General features: G+C 41.2%; 2 protein-coding genes across 2 annotated transcripts; one reads left to right on the top strand and one right to left on the bottom strand.

Moving 5' to 3' along the window:
• Nucleotides 1-133: 133 nt before the first annotated feature.
• Nucleotides 134-5533, bottom strand: LOC137958129 (transcription factor bHLH128-like). Its single transcript, XM_068805245.1, has 6 exons — nucleotides 4900-5533; nucleotides 3387-3727; nucleotides 3145-3261; nucleotides 1254-1319; nucleotides 779-847; nucleotides 134-650 (listed from the first exon to the last, which is right to left on the bottom strand). The coding sequence occupies exons 1-6, from the start codon at nucleotides 5291-5293 to the stop codon at nucleotides 597-599; spliced, it is 1041 nt and encodes a 346-aa protein (XP_068661346.1). The 5' UTR covers nucleotides 5294-5533; the 3' UTR covers nucleotides 134-596.
• Nucleotides 5534-14423: 8890 nt separating this feature from the next.
• LOC137958119 (receptor-like protein CLAVATA2) lies at nucleotides 14424-16918 on the top strand. Its single transcript, XM_068805244.1, has one exon. The coding sequence runs from the start codon at nucleotides 14570-14572 to the stop codon at nucleotides 16784-16786; it is 2217 nt and encodes a 738-aa protein (XP_068661345.1). The 5' UTR covers nucleotides 14424-14569; the 3' UTR covers nucleotides 16787-16918.
• Nucleotides 16919-17210: the final 292 nt, after the last annotated feature.

The following is a 17210-nucleotide window of genomic DNA, read 5'->3' as shown; positions in this document are numbered from 1 at the left end:
AATTACAACAAATTACTGAAGTTTTTCTCTTTTACAAAAATTCAACATGAAATCAAAATACATATCAACCGATATTGATATGTATGTATATATCGGCAACATGTTGAGCCATGAATCTAAGTACACCATGTGACAGTCCAAGAATAGTGTCTGTAATCAGTTCAAATTTAGCAGCTGGGCAGAGGGATTAAATTACGGTATCAGCAAAATTGAATTCAGGAGCATTCACACATGCACGTTTTGACAGCTTGAGCAAATAAATTTGAAAAGCCTTTTTTATTTTTGTTATATTTTTTTTTTCTGGGCTACTGCCTACTTGAATATCAAGAATGTTACTCCTTGAAAAATTAAAGAAGCACTAAACACACCCTAAGTGGAATGGCAAGTACAGTTGGTGGTTGCGAAACAAAGTCACGAGACAAAAAGCTAAAACTCCTTGTACATGTTAAATCACTGAGTAGAGAAATTCTGAGAGCCAGCCTTCTTCCAAGAGAATGATAAGATCTTGCTTGGTTGTAACTTATATGTACACAGATTGGTTTATTAACCTGCGCTGGTTTCTGCTCCTGTTATCATCTTAAACGCTTTAAATCGCATTAGCTTGCTGTCCTGCTGGCACACGAACATTTGTTTTGATCTTGTTGCAGTTTCTGTGGGAACAAAACAGGTATAAGAGGGCTGTGTCTGGAGGAGACAGGTCTAATCTGCTTTTATGATATGAAAAGTAGTAGTCCAGTTTTGAGATTGATGGAAGTTCCTTATAAGCAGAGGAATTCACCTGAACTTCATTTTGGAGGGTTTTGATGTGCTGAACAGCCATATCCAACATCTCGGCCGTGTTTGTTTGCTGCAAAACAATGGATTTCAAAAGTTACACAACAAACATCTGATGAAAGCTAGAGGACTGAAACATCGATGCCGCATATACTGCCTTAGTGTTTGTGTCTAAAACTATTAGTAGTTGAAAGCAAAGGCCACAAGCAATGCATTAACAGTTTTTGAGTTAATTATATCTTTCTCAGGTGAAAATATCCAGTTTGAAAACTTGTAAGATGCAAAACACAATATCTTACACATGTTTACTGTGATTATGCAAAGACCACTTTGAGGAAATAATCATAATACAAAAGCAGAATACCAGCAAAATATTAATGGAACTGTACGTTTAATGAACCTCAAGAGCATGGCATAAGCAGATATACCTAGAGACATCCAGTCAAGGGTTGTTCTATTACTAAGAGTGGAAATGTTACCTTGTCCATGTTCGGCACAAGCTCTTGTAACTTCTTTAGTTTCTCACTGATCCTTGTCCGTCTATCCTGAATATATTGACAGTTTGTGTTAAATTCATGGCAGGAGGACTAATATGCCACTTGACTAATTTTAAGAGAATGATAAAGTAAACCACTCATTATCATCAGATCAGAGAAAAAGGTCTCTTCAGAATAATATTAATTATGGTCAAACATCATTCCTACACGGATAAAAGTATTCCATTTGATCATGGATTCAGAAAATTCCCTTGCAATTGGCCATTTCCCTGACTAGGCATACGCACTCATAGATTGGTCTGGTATGGTCCGATGCTTCCGTTTCCATTTTACAGTATGTTCAGTTATGTATACAAGTAAATCGTGCTTTTGGTTTAAAAACATTTCCAGTTAATTACTACACCACTATTAAAAAAAATCAATACTGATAGGGTCACTTCCACATGTCCCTATATGTAGTAAAAAAATTACAAAATTTTATTGTATTTATAAAGACAGCCCAATTTCAATATAGTCTGAATCTGTATATTTGTCTTAGGGGGTCTCCAACCTCTGTTCGTTTTTTCTATTTAAATGCTAGTCCAACAAGAACTGAGGGGCAAACTGTTCTCATGTGATTTGCTAAACTTCTCCAGTGGGACTTGGAGTTTTGCCTGAAAAAAGAAAAAGGAGAGGTGGATCCTCCCTTTCCTCTCCCTTTCTCCCTTCCCTATGTTGTTGCAGGAGAAGGACGATGGCCCCACCAAAAAAAATGTTTAAAAGTTCCTGCTTTTCAGGGATAATCCATTATCCCTTGGGAGTTAGCAGTTACTGTTTTTCAAGGATAATCCATTATCCCTTAGGAGTTAGCAGTTCCTGCTTTTTTAGGGATGACCCATTATCCCTTAGATGTAGATAAGATAGGCAGTTGTAACCTCCCTTTTTTGATGGAAAAAATGGATTTAAGAAATTCGGATCTGGTCTAGTAGATGTAGTCTGTGACTTCTCCAATGGGGAGTTTCTGAACAGACGAGACACTCTTCTTCTGGAATTTGATTGCTATAACTACAGGTAAACATCCTTCATCATTCACTGCCGTTTACATTCTGTTTATGAATTTCATAATCATGTAGAAATTGATTATGAAATTCGTATTTTACAGCAAGTATTGCAAAGGGCATCATGAAGTAGTGATCAACTTTGTGCAAAGATCAGGGAGTCCTTTAGTACTCTACACAAAGCCCGACAACAGATCCCTCAGTTTTTCAAGTTGGTCTGAGAGAGAGAAAGGGAGGTGGACAACACCTTCCGTTTTTCTTTCTTCTCTTAGAGGGGTAGATGTGGATTTCCAACTTTATATCAAAATTAGAAAAATTGAATTGAAAGGCCAGTGTCTATATTGAACTCCATTATCAGTGCAGGCATAATAATTTACCTGTCAAAAGTTTCAGATATCAGGCTTCTTTTGAAATACAACAAACTAATAGCAATAGTATTGGAAGGTCAAAACTTAGTTGGATGGATTCCACTATTTTAAATGCAGAGTAGCATTGTATGATATGCATAATACTTTGCAAAGTCCGTACTAGAGGGTTAATGTGAAAGAGTAGACTCCGAGGCCTTTGAAACAGGATGTTGTAATTGGTCTCTTAAGTGGAATCCTATTTACAAGAGTAGATGACCAAACATGGAAGTTTATCTAAGGTAAAAGGGATGGCAGAAAAGCATACTGTCGAAGAAAAAGATGGAGATACAAGCAGAAATGGCACTATAGGAGGATAAGACCCTATTTTTTCTTGGACATTTCCTAGCTCGGTTACTAAACTACACGCACTAATATATTTGAAGGCTGATAAGAAACTAAAAGTCGTACAGAGATTTCAGTGATACTCACCCTTTCAGCGATACTCCGCGGGTGCGTAGCAAAACCGCGTTTGGCTCGAATTCTGCAAGGAACAGCGTCTTGTTGCATTTGTAGAAGCTTGTCCAGAGACGGATTTGATACGTTAAACTGATGAAGAATAAAAAAAAAGATTGTATAAGTTCAACCGAAGACTTTTTTTGTGTCTGTTTTGTTTTCCCTTCAAGAATCACTTTTCACGTTCAAATTAATTCACAGTCGTATTTAGTATTTACCTGAGAATCCAAACCGTTGAGAGCAGCAGTGATGTCTCCATTGATATCCTTTGCTCGCTTGCTGGGAGGCGCCGAGAACACGATGGAGTTGGTTTCCTCCCAAGAACCCACACGGAAGTTTCCGGACATGTAGGAATGGGCAGGTCCGTCGTCAGAGCCATTATGGCCGACGGCACTCTCTCCGACCTCAGGAATGCTAATGTCAGAGAGCGTAGAAAGAGAGTCTTGTCTGGCTGAGAAGCTGAGCTGAGATTTCAGCCGTCCATTAGCAATGCCAAGACCACCATTGGAGCCTGCTTGAGAGCCGTAATTTCCCAGCCCCCTCGTAACAGAAAAGCTTCCTGCACAAATGCCCGAGTGTCCCATTTATCTTTCCATTGATCACCACATGCCATTAATCATTGATGAGACTAGCAAAGCGTTCTTATTTTAGAAAAATGTAATATAATATTAGAAATTTCGATCAACAAATTCCAAAAACACTACATTTCTACTTCTCCTCTGCAATTATTTGCGCATCGCGTGATTAAGGGCCCCAAGCCCATAACCACTCACGTGAAATGGTATAAATTTGAGCTATCAATGACTGACCTACGGGCTTAAAAAGGTCAACTACGTTTTTTGCGGTAAAATCATCCCTGAGTTTTACATTAATGGCTTCCGACAGCTTTCTTCATTAGCAAACAATAACAAAGTCGTCTTTCCTCGTCAACAACTCAGTGAAGGGTTCCTTCGTCATTTCAAGCCTGAGAAGAAATAAGATGAGGCCCTGCTACCCAGACGCACGCTCGACTGTCCTTCGCCTTCAATCGAAAGAAAAAGAGGAGGACAATAAACAAATGGAAACCACGGCGAACAAGGGGTTGTGGAAATGGAACCAGTGGGGCTTGTCTCCCTCGATGAACTGGTTCCATTATGCGTGTCAAACTACGGATTCCGACATCCAGCCAAATAAATTGACAGTTGAAAAGTCTTTTTACACGAGAATCCAGTGAGAAGCAAGTCATCATCTACAGGATCAACCCATTGAAGTCAATTCGGTCCTCAACGCGCCTAAGCCTAACCGAGAAACTCTTATTCAATTGAGCCCGACAAAGCAAACAGCAATTCTGAACTGAGGTTTATCATTTTCTGCTTTCAGAAGGAACTTCAGAAGACTAATTTGGAAATTTTAAGAAACAACGACCCTAGAAACCTTGGGGTTACAGATTATGAACACGTGGAATGGAAGTGACCTTGTGATGCTTCCTTCTCATCAGCTTCTCATCTAAATATTTGTCACCGTACATTTGAGGAAAAAGTGGACAGGAAAGGGATCACGCTGATAGGTCCGGCGACTTTTTTGCAGAAAAAGCACCAGACAGTAGCAGAGAGCAAAAGGCGAATTTCAATCCACACGATCTTAAAACGAACCGGATTCAGATCCATTAAAGCAGCAATGCACCAAAAGATGAGAACAAAGCTGTAGAAAAGGCTGTGAAGAAAGAGAGAGAGAGGGAAAAAGAGGGCTTACCACTACCGTCCACCATGAGGTGGGACAGAATCCCGGCCGGAGAACTGCTATGCCTAATCAACGACGGCGACGTCCCGGCTTTCATATCGTCGGCCGCAGCGAAATCTCCGACGGCCATCTCATGTAGGCCGTAGGAGGAAGATCTCTCAAGACCAGAGGAAGTCCGCTTGACATCGTTTTCGAGAGCGGCGGAGAGGTTGCTAGCCTTGCAGCTGGATTCGGATGTCAAGCACGACGAGTCGCCGGAAAAGTACTTGCTCATCAGGTTATCGGATCCGACGGCGGACAATTCGTCATCAGCGACGACGGAGTCGGCCAGGCTCTTGAGGAAGGAGCTAGGGGCGGAGCCGTAGCGGGTTAAGCCGTGGCCAAAGGGCCGCTGCGAGGAGTACATCAGAGGCGTGCGGCGACGCCGAAACGGAGCAGAGGAGAGGAAGAGGAAAGAGTGGGAAACAGGGTAGAATTGGAATGCGAAATGACGCAGCTGCGTTGTTGGGGTTGGCTTTGAAGCTTATGAAGCTAGTTATGAAAACTGGCCGCGAGCGCAGATTCCGCCCTCAAATCTAGGGAATTTATACTCTATTATCCGTTCTGATTCCAAATGCCCACGGTCATCTCCTAAATTACGCTTAGAAAAAAGTCCATGGACCAACGAATGGAGAATAGTCGTCTTAATTGACCCTGTTTTCCCCCCACCGGAGAGATATCAGATTCCGTTCACGCGCTGTCCGTCTTCACGGGGAGGACCACTTGTGAATTTCACAAGGCTTTCAAAAAGCAAATGAATGGCTTTTTCGTAGTTATCGAACACATGAGGACGATTTTTTCTTCTCCTCCCGCTGTCGTGCCCCCTACTTCGGTGGTACGATAAATGACAAGAGATTTAATTAAATAAGACCAAATTAATAATTCGTAAGATGAGAGAGAACCAATGAGAAGTCGCCACCTCAATTCCCCACTTCCACTGCGGCACATGAACAATGTTATCTAACTCGCGCCCTCTACTTTGGTGGTACGCATGAACAATATTTTCGTTTTCGTCTCTAACTCGCGCCCCTACGTTGTCAGCGTCGGGTCAGATGTGGGAGAGAGAAGATGCTTCTCTCTCTTACCTGGCAAAATAGACGTGGATCCTTCCACTGAGCGGATATCCAAGTCAGCAACCTTCTTTGCATATTTTGAGATGCTCCTCTCTTACTTATGCAAAGTATTTCCATGGAAGAATACTTAGACGTAGGGGAGGTGGCATTGAGTCAAACTGACTTGCAAGCTACTCAAGTTAGACTAGAAAAAAGTTTGGCCAATTCAGTTATGACTTGAACTCAATTTGAACTAACTTGGAATAAGGCTAATTAGATATAACAAACTTCGTTCGAGATTTTCTATGCCTCTGCTTGTCGTTTCATGAGCTGACTTCCTAACACATATTTTTTTTACTACCCTTTACCCTAATTGTTCCAGTAAGGTTCCTCTTTTAGTTGGTTGATGATTTTTCTTATTTACGTCAAACCTCAAAGATGATCAATTGTTCAGCCTTTTGAGTACCTCAACATTCAATATTGCAGCTTGCCAATGGAATAAATAATATTGATGGAAAATTTTACTCTTTCTATTAATTCTATTAAGCTAGCTATTGTACATTAGTATGCTTCATTGTAAAGTTTTGGACTCTTTTACAATAATAACATGTAATTCAATGGTACTAAACTAATCACCAAATTCTCTCTATTTATTTTTATATTTTTAAAATTTTAAAAGTATGTCGAGCTCGAACTCGGCTCAAACTCGATCTTCAACTTGTTTAAATTTTTTTGAGCTTGAACTCAAGTTCAATTTAAGGCTCGATACAAAACTTGAGGTTGAAGTCTTCAAGGTCAAACCAGAGGTTTGAACTTGACGTGACTCAATGCCATCCTTACTAATTAGATGTTAGTGTTGCTTGACATGGCCAAATTTCAAATATTAGCCTCTCAAAATTTGTAGAAATGATTAAGTTGAGAGCTAAAATGATGGGCTGATCTTCTTATCTATTTACCCTTTACATTCTTTTCCATCTATTAACAACCTTTAACTGGACATCGAATAGAATGGGTTTGGTAATTATTAGCTTCCTTTTCACCTGATTACCCTAATTGAATTGGATTCAATTGAATGCAATTCCCTATCCAATTTACAAGTTTAGTTTGGAAGATTTATGTTTTGTTTGGAACCCCTAGAAAAGAGAATGAGAATTTGACCATTATTATTCTAAAAAATAGTTAGTGAAAATGAGATAATGATCAAATTCTCCTTATCACTAACTATTTTTGGGAATAATAATGATCAAATTCTCATTTTCTTTTCTTTTATTTCTTTTCCGTGAGGTTTTGAACATACCCTCAGAGCAACTTGAGTGGGTTTGTTGTATTCCCATCAAGCAGGCAAGTCAGTTATTGCAAATGGAGGAGCTTCCTCTATCTGTTTTTAATCAAGTCTTTTTAGAAAAATATTTTATTTTTATGTTATGCAATGACAATATAATAATGCCTTCCAATTTAACCCGTTGTATAATTTATTATGTTTACTTTAATATAATTTTTTTTTAATTGAGGGACCACCAGAATCGATGTCCCACGATTTTTGTTTTTTTGAGTCTAAGTCGGGTCGAGAGTTAGCCAACCCACGTGAACCCAGGTCAGTCCGTGGTTCCAACTTAAACCCAACTCGGTTCACAGATCCTTAAAAAAAATAAAAAAATGGCCGCTAAATCCTTTTATCATATTCTCCCTTTTCATACCCTCATACATATGATTACTATTAAACTTTCTTCCACAACGTATCTCTTGTGGAAAAACCAACTTCTCCCTTTTTTGGAAAGTCAAAATCTTCTCAACTATGTGGGTGAAAGCCTTACACCACGACCTCAGTTTGTTGCCACAGATTTTACCACACCTACTACTGAATATTTGCAATGGAGAGTAATGGATCAACGCCTTCTCAAACTCCTCCTTTCCTCCCTCACCGAGGAGCAATGGCCAAAGCCATTGGCCTTTTCACTACCCACAAGGTCTGGCTCGCATTGAAAAATGCCTTCAGTTATTGGTTGAAGGCTCGGGAAATCCAACTCAAAGACTATCTCCAGCAGTTAAAGTGTGGCAATCAATCCATTGTCGGTTATACCCGCATTTTCAAGGGTCTCTGTGATCAATTTCACATGATCAACAGACCTGTTGACAACACCGACAAACTCCACTGATTTCTCCTTGGACTTGGCACCGAATTTTCCACCTTCTCCATCACACAAATGGCCCTCACGCCTCACGCCTCTGCCCCGCTTCTCTGACCTCGTCTCCAGAGCCGAGAGCTTTGAGCTCTTTCAAAAATCTCTAGAAAGCTTTGTTTCTCCCACTACTGCTTTCACTGCCACACCTTGTGGATCAGACTAGTCAACCCGTAACAGCTCTGGTCGAACCCATGGCCGAACAAATGGTTCTGGCCGCCATTATGTCAACCGAAGCCGAACTCATTCAACACAAGGGCGCCACCATCCTCATTGTCAGATATGTCATCTTGATGGTCACTATACTGATCAATGCAACCAACGTTATACCCACAGTGAGTCCAATGAGTCTCATGCCCATCTTGTCAAGGCTTTCACTAGATCGTGCACTCTTACTAGATTTTCACCCTTCGACTGGTTCTTAGACACTGGGGTTTCCACTCATATGTCCAATAACACATCCATCCTGGATCAGTCCGCTCCATACATGGGTAAGGACTCTGTAATTGTGGGGAATGGTGTCTTCTTACCTATCTCACATACTGGTATTCTCTCTCTTACCTCAAATATTCAGTTGTTAGATGTTTTAGTTGTTCCACATCTCACTAAAAATCTTTTCTCCATCAGTAAATTAACGTCTAATTTTCCTTTAACCATTGCATTTAATAACAATCTTTTGACAATTCAGAATAATTTCACAAGAATGGTGGTGGCAAAAGGTAAGAGAGATGGAGGCTTATATGTGCTAGAGCATGGCAACCCTGCTCTTCTTTCTGTCCTTAAGAATAAATTTTTATATGCTTCCTATGATTTATGGCATGCTGGCAAGGGACATGTAAATCATTTTGTTATTTCTTCTTTACATAAACAAGGACATCTCTATCTTAACTCTTTATTGCCTTCCCCATCCTTATGTAGTTCATGTCAACTTGCAAAAAATCATCGTACACCTTATCCATGTCATGAACATAGGTCGTCTCATGTGTTAGATCTTATTCATTGTGACATATGAGGCCCTTCACCATTCATCCCATTTAGGATATGCATATTATGTGATCTTTATTGATGATTTTTCCCATTTCACTTGGCTTTATCCTTTGAAATTCAAATCCGATTTTTATGATATTTTTAACCAATTTCAAAAACTTGTGGAAATTAATATTTGGCACATATTAAAAAATTTCAAAGTGAAGGTGGAAGTGAATTTACAAGTACTTGCTTCCAAAATCATCTTCGTACTTCTGGAATCCATCATCAACTTTCTTGCCCATATACACCTACCCAAAATGGACGTGCAAAACGCTAACACTGTCATGTGACTGAGACTGGTCTGACATTTCCTTTTCACTCCCATCTCTCTCCTTGCTTTTGAGTTGAAACCTTCAACACTGCAATTTACATCATCAACCGTTTGTCCACATCACTTATTGACTGTAAATCACCGTTTGAACTTTTATATGGGAACTTTCCAAATTATGAAAAAATTTATCCATTTGGTTGTTGTGTATATCTTGCTTACGTGATTATATGTCTAACAAAATTTTACCTCATAGTATTCTATGCATTTTTTTGGGTTACAATCCCTTTTATAAAGGGTTTCGCTGCCTTGATCCAGTCTCCTCACGGATCTGCATCACCACCATGCTTAATTTGATGAAAATAACTTTCCTTTCATAAAATCATCTCAGGCTCACCCCCCTTCCTCAATTTTTCCAACTTTCTGGAACCCAGTCTTATCCAAACAAAAACTTCTCCTTCCTCCTCTCACCATTCTCTGCACCTTACTAAATCTGGATTAAACCCATGTTCAATTTGTACTGATCCGGTCGATGAGTCCATGCAGACCACTAATTATTTTATAGGTCCCTCCTCGTCGCACGAGATTTCCAGTCCAAAACCTCCCGAGACATGAATCACCCCTCCTGCTCTTGCTCCAGTCTCTATACTACTGTTGGGTTCTCTCTGCTCTTCTTGTATCTTCTGCGCCTAAATGATTCAAATCTGCCGCTAAGAATCCTACTTGGCTTGCTGCCATGGATGAAGAAGTTTGAGTTTTGCAAAATAATTGGACTTGAATTTTAGTCCCTCGACCTGCCAACACCAATATTGTGGGCTCCAAATGGGTGTTTCAGACTAAATACTTGCCTAATGGATCCATTGAGCGTCTCAAAGCATGCCTCGTTGTTAAGGGCTACACTCAAATCCCTGGTCTGGATTACCCTATGGTAAAAGCTACTATTTTTCGAGTTGTGCTCTCTATTGCTATGAGCAACAAATAACCTCTTCACCAACTTGATGTCAAGAATGTGTTCCTCAACGATACTCTCACTAAAAATGTTTACATGAAACAACCTCCTAGGTACATTGACCCTCATTTTCCGCATCACATTTGTGAGTTGTAAAAAACTCTCTATGGTCTCAAGCAAGCTCCTCGTGCCTGGTTCTAGCGCTTCAGCTTCTTTGTCACTCAACTTGGATTCTCTTGCAGTCGTGTTGACACTTCTCTATTTGTATTTCATAAGTATTCAAACACTATATATCTTCTCCTCTATGTTGATAACATAATTATTATTAGCAACAACTCAACTCTTATCACCAGGTTCACTCGTGAGCTTAATTCTGAGTTTGAAACTAAAGATTTGGTTTCACTCAGTTACTTTCTTGGTCTTGAAGCTTCGCCAACTATCGATGAATTATTTATCAGTCAGCTCAAATATTCATAGGATATTCTTACTCGAGCTCAGCTAATTGATATCAAATCGGTTCCTACACCTATAGTCATTTAACAACATCTGTTTCTCTATTTTCGGATCTCACTCTCTACATGTCTCTCGTTGGAGCCCTTCAATACTTGACCATCACTCGCTCTGACATAGCCCATGCGGTTAAGTATGTTAACCAAGACCTGCATGCTCCCACTGAAGATAATTTTCATTTTGTGAAACGTATTCTTCGCTATGTCAAAGGTACCATTCACTTTGGCCTTACCTTTCGTTCATCCGCTACTCCTAGTGCTCTAGTTGCTTACTTTGATGCTGACTGGGCTGGCTTTCTTGATACTCGTCGCTCCACCTCTGGTGACTCCATTTATTTTGGAGACAATTTGATTTCTTAGAGTGCTAAAAAGTAACCTATGGTATCACATTTTATATGTGAATCTGAGTATCGTGCTGTTGCGCATATTGCAACTGAAATTATTTGGCTTACGCATCTTTTTACCCGTCTACATGTTCCTATTCCACAACCACTTTTCTCTTATGTGACAACAAAAGTGTAATCTTCCTCAACTCCAATCCAGTTTCTCACAAGTGCACTAAACATGTTGAGTTAGATTATCATTTTTTTTGAGAACTTGTTGTTGCAGACAAACTTCACACACGGTATGTACCATCTCACCTACAAATTACCGATATTTTCACCAAAATTATTTCATGCCCTCTCTTTGAATTTTTTCGATCCAAATTTCATGTCTGTTCCAATCCGACGCTCAGCTCGGGGGGCGTGGACTGTAGTGCAGGCTTCCATTAGCCGAAACCCACAAATCACCCATCCGGAACCGATGGATTACCGAGCCAGAAATAACCATTTTCTATTTTCAATTTTATGTATAAAATACTCAATGTAATCTTAGTTATAATCATGGTGAATAAAGATTATTTCTTAAATCTTTACACGCAGGCCATTATCTCGATCTGGTGAAGGAGCTGGACGTCTTCATGTGTCTCCAGCATAGAGTTCATGAGGATCGCATAGCTGGTGAAGTGACAACCGTCCCATGGATTGCATTGCTCCAAGGCTATGTAGATCCGCAGCCAGCAGAGATGCTCAACTGGTAGACGGGCATGGCGGCCATTTTGATCACTCGTGCTTGAAATTAACTTCCATGTTCAGGAAGGCGACCGTGTTCCTTCTATGCAGCTCCACCTTCTCGGCCAGCTTCTTGTTGCTGAACTTGATACCCTTTTCCAGGATGCTGGTGACGGAGGGGATGGAGCTGACGCCGCGGTGGAGGATAGAGATGTACTTGCCAGGCGGGGGCGGCTTCCTGTTCGCGGGAACTCGCAGATGGGACATGTGGAGACGTTGGTCCGGTACTTTGGAGGTCTCTTTGTTTTTCAACCCATCCACGTAGTGTTCTGCGTAAAAGATGCAGGCGAGGTCGACGACGGAATTATAATGTCCCTGTTCTATTTCCTCATCTTTCACCTTGATGAAGAAGAAAGAAGTCCAATCAGACAGTCCTCACAATCAATACTACATCTCTTTCTAGCTCGGGTGCATAGCCTCATTAATTTGTTGTTTTGTAGCTATTATTTTCTCTCTTCTCCTCTTACGAGCCTCCTTTCTGCAACAGAAGACGGTGGCAAGGCATCAAACCCAACATATTTTTTCATAGCATGATCCTGTACAGGATGTTTGTCTGAATCAAAGTTTCTTGACCAGTAACCAGGATTTCTCGTCCTCTTTCTACTATTGTCCTTTGTTGCTTCATAACTTGCAAAATTAACCAACACAGATATGTCTAATAACTCTCTAAATGCATTCCACACAAGTGTTCTGAAAGTTTAAAATTATCCATATCATCTAAACAAACCTTCACCTACTCTCCTATTTCCAGATTCCATATCAAAGTGCTTACAGTCATCTTCTCGGTAATTACTATAACCATCTCACTATATGCTGTTTTTGCAAGCACATATTGATATTTGAATGTGAAGGAGGCTCCAATTTTGATTTCATCTCCATATAATTAAGAATGAATGGGGTATTCCGGATGATATTGTTCTTATTAACGTCGCTTCCTCATGGCAAAGCTTGAGCAGCTTGCTTGCAATGGCCCCAGCACAAATATATTAAGCAATCTCCTCAATTGTAACTCTCACTTCATTCACCTCTGCAACGACAACCAAGACTGGACAGGCTTATTTAGCACTTCATACCTATCTGAAAAGTCAATCATGGTCGTCCAACTAATAACATCCATAGATGGCATTCTGTCAACAAAAAAAAAAACTTGGAAGCAATCTCTAAATCACCCAACCTGAAATGCATATCAAGAACGCAATTTTCCACTGGAAGATTCACCCACACAGACTGAAAGATTTTGTTTCACCAACCATTTGGATGACACTCAACATTGTTGCAGAGTTAGGCGTGTCACACCCATTGCTTGTAATCTCTTAAACTATGAAATGGCGTCTCAAAGGAGCCCACTTTCAACAAACCTGCCTATCTTGGCAGAAAAGAAACCTGCCTATCTTGTTGCATGAGAAAATGGGTTAGGATCCACCTATGAACCAAATATTGAGTCTTTCTCATTCTTAGTAATAGATGACATCCATGAAGGAAAACCTCATACTTTTTTCTTTTCTCTTCATCCTATACATCAACAATAAAATCTTCTAGGTTGTGTTTGAGAGAATGAGAACAACCCAAAAGGTAAAAAAATATCATTCATTCTTGCTGAAATAAAAAGCACGAATCATGATCATGTAATGTGACCCAAATTGGCAGAATCAGCCTCCCATTAATGCTTCAATTGAGAGTTTTTTCTCATATTGCGAATCGAATCATCCGATAGACATCTTTGCTTCACTCAGAAATAACTTTTTCTCATTCTGTACATCTAAGTCTCCGTCAAACTGATCAATCCAACAGAGTTGCAGAAGGATTGAGAAGGGAGCTTGGTGGGCAGATTGTAATAGGAGAATGGCATTCTTTGTTGTCAATCGCTGTCTCGACTTCTCCAATTTGGAGCAGATTCTTAAATATATTCGAGGACAAAAAATTTCGATTACGCACTATCTCACGTCAAAATTTTCCTGTGCCGATTCCGAGCCCGACAAGCACTAGAATCTAAATACCAGAAAAGAGGCTCCACCCAGACAGGAGGCATCGCTACTCTTTCCATTCGGTGAGTTACAGACGAAGAGCCAAGAATTGACCACTCTAGCGGCCTCTCCGAGCTTCTAATAAGTTTCTCACCCTGAGCGTCTCTCTTGGGAACGTGGCTCGGTTAAATTGCAGGTTTGAAATAGTGGGACCCGATGTGGCCGACGAGGAATGGCCCGCGGACAGGCAAACTTTCTCGTCTTTCAAACTGAACCCTCGGACTCACCACGTGGCAGTTCTCGATAAAGAATATTCTCTTTCTCTCTCTCTTTTTCTTTTTAAAATATTTCTTAAAAGAAAAATAAACGAAAAGATTTCCTCTGCCTTTTTCTTTTCTTTTTCCTCCTGCGTCCTTCACCGGCGACGAGCAAAAACTACTGCCATCTTTCTCGTGGAAACGTCGCGGTTCTTCGACCGCACTGGACTCTTTTAAGAACTCTCTTTAATGGCTTTCGAACCCCTGTTCCAGTTTTTTCAGCTTCCACGCGTGCCCTCCCTCTCCGAAGTTTTCAGATAAGTATGTGCAAGTATAAGCCTCATGTCATGGAAGCTCCTGAAAGAAAACCTCCCAACCGTCCACTCGGGTTTGCAGTTAGTTTGTTTGTATTGGTAGTACATGCTGCCATTTCCGCTTGTGTTGTTGCCGAAGAGATTAATCTCCATGCCATAGACAGAGACTCCCTCCTTCAGTTTAGATCCTGGGTGAACGACCCCAAACAGAGCTTGTCCAGCTGGTCTGGCAACAAATGCGGTAACTGGACAGGTATCGAATGCTCAAATCAAACTGGTAGAGTCGTTCGAGTCGATCTCACTGGCTTCAACTTGTCCGGACCGGTTCATCCCAGTCTTTGCAACCTTCCGATGATTGAATCGCTGGTCCTCGCCCAAAATGGCTTCTCCGGCTCCATACCGGCCTGCTTCGGTGGATTGCACTCACTCGAGTATCTGGATGTTAGTAGAAACATGTTTCGCGGGGCAGTACCAGTGGAATTTTCTAAGCTTCGAAGGCTGAGAGCGCTTGTCTTGGCCGAAAATTTCTTTCTTGGAGGCATAATTCCAGGATGGATTGGTAAGTTCTCAACGGAACTGCAAAAGCTCGACCTTGGGTCCAACTCCTTCCAAGGTGAAATTCCGCAGAGTCTGCTTTATCTTTCCTCTCTCAAGTACTTGGACCTTTCCGATAATTTCTTGAACGGTACTCTTCGCGATTTCAATCAATCCCTCGAGTTCCTTAATCTCGCCGCCAACAATCTCTCCGGAACCATTCCGTGCTTCTCTTCTTCTGTTCAGTCTCTTGCGGTACTGAACATCTCAAGCAATTCCCTAGTAGGAGGAATCCCAACCTGCATTTCTTTTCTTCGAGCTCTAAGAGAGCTCAATCTCTCAAGTAATGGCCTCGAGTACGAGATATCTCCGAGACTGATCTTCTCCGATAAGCTTCTCTCTCTCGATTTTAGTTTCAACTCTCTCTCGGGTCGTTTACCTGACAAAATTGCAGAGACATCAGATAAATCAGGACTAGTTCTTCTCCAACTCTCTCACAATAGCTTCTCCGAAGAAATCCCCCAGGGAATTACAGAACTCAAAAGCTTACAAGGTCTATTTCTTTCTCACAATCACCTGACGGGAGAGATTCCGGCGGCGATAGGCAATCTAACTTATCTCCAGGCAATCGACCTGTCGTACAACTCAATCTCTGGTTCAATTCCTTTAAGCCTCGTCGGATGCTTTCAGTTGTGGGAACTAAAGCTCAATAATAATAATCTTTCCGGTGACCTGCTACCGGAACTTGATGCACTGGACAGTCTGAAAATCTTAGATCTTGGAAATAATAAACTCTCCGGCGAGATTCCTCTGCCATTGGCAGGATGCAAGTCACTGGAAATTGTTAACCTTAGAGACAATAACCTGTCTGGGGAGTTGAACGAGGCTGCCCTTAAATGGTCAAACCTGAGACTGCTCTCGCTATCTGGCAATAACTTCCATGGCAACCTACCGTACTGGATATTTTCGTTCGAGTTGATTCAATACATCGATCTATCGGGTAACAATTTTTCGGGTTTTATTCCCGACGGGAGCTTCAATGTCAGCTCGATCTTCAACAGCGAGGAACTTAACAGAACCGATGTGTCGGACCCTTTTGTCGCTATCTCCGTGAAAGATGCTGGGAATCGTCAGTTGGGTTTTGAATATGACCTCCAGTCTGTCGCTACAATCGATCTATCGGATAACTGGCTGCAAGGAGAAATTCCGGCGGGTTTGATCGGTTTAATGGGCTTAGAATGCCTGAACCTGTCGTTCAATTTTCTCGTGGGGCATATTCCGTCCAAAGTTGATGAGATGAAGAATTTGAAGACTTTGGATCTGTCCCACAACACGCTAACGGGTCAAATACCGGCGAGCATTTGCAGCCTGAGGGATTTGAAACTTCTAAACTTGTCTTACAACAGTTTGTCGGGGTTTGTGCCGGGAAGACAGAGGTTTTGGAGGTTCCCAGGAGCGTTCGCCGGGAATCCCGACTTGTGCGTGGAATACTCCGACAAAGTGTGTAATAAGACGGCAAGTGGCCCGGCCGAATCAGGGGCGATGCTGAATAGGAATAGGGAAGAAGGATTCGTTTCGTTTCGGGTGTTCTGGATTAGCGCCTCCATCAGCTTTTACGTGTCAGTAGTAGCTGTTTTCTGTTCCGCGACGGCGAGGAATTATGTCCTCCGGCCGTTGAAGAACGAATTGTAAGAGTTCCGGGAAGGAGTAGCTCACTTCTTCGCCGACGTCGATCTGTGTGTATATAGGATATATAAGTAATACAAAAGGAAAAAGAGATGTTCGTTAGAGTAAGCATTCTGAAATCATGAATCATTTTTGTTTATTCTTGTACTGTTCACTGTGCGTTTGAAAAATGAAATTAATGGTGGAAAAAGAGATACTTTTTTATAGTGTGTAGACTGTACAATGATTTTGAAAGTTTGAGTAGAAACTGAAAAGTGAGAAAGAGTGGGAGGGAGGAGGAAGATGGGACGTACTGGTGGCAGGGGAGAGGGAGGGCAGGAGACAGGATGTGACGGGGAAGGAGAGAAGACAAAAAGCCTTTCTCGTCGTCACGTCTCTTTGACCTCGCAATAAGAGGTAAAGAATGATGGCGTGACTCAGAATTTTACCA

Source organism: Aristolochia californica, unplaced genomic scaffold, assembly GCF_029961685.1.
Source record: "Aristolochia californica isolate CCGP_79_NKW_82.1479 unplaced genomic scaffold, dmAriCali1.0.hap1 SCAF_1, whole genome shotgun sequence".
In the NCBI taxonomy this organism is placed as follows: domain Eukaryota; kingdom Viridiplantae; phylum Streptophyta; class Magnoliopsida; order Piperales; family Aristolochiaceae; genus Aristolochia; species Aristolochia californica.
The sequence above is the reverse complement of the archived record's forward strand: the minus strand, read 5'-3'. Positions and strand labels throughout refer to the sequence as shown.

Coding starts and splice junctions, on each gene's coding strand:
- LOC137958129 (XM_068805245.1), bottom strand. CDS start 5,293: ATGTACTCCTCGCAGCGGCCCTTTGGCCACGGCTTAACCCGCTACGGC. Junction 3,262..3,386: donor TCAACGGTTTGGATTCTCAG/GTAAATACTAAA, acceptor ATTCTTCATCAG/TTTAACGTATCAAATCCGTC. Junction 651..778: donor CCCTCCAAAATGAAGTTCAG/GTGAATTCCTCT, acceptor TTGTTCCCACAG/AAACTGCAACAAGATCAAAA.
- LOC137958119 (XM_068805244.1), top strand. CDS start 14,570: ATGTGCAAGTATAAGCCTCATGTCATGGAAGCTCCTGAAAGAAAACCT.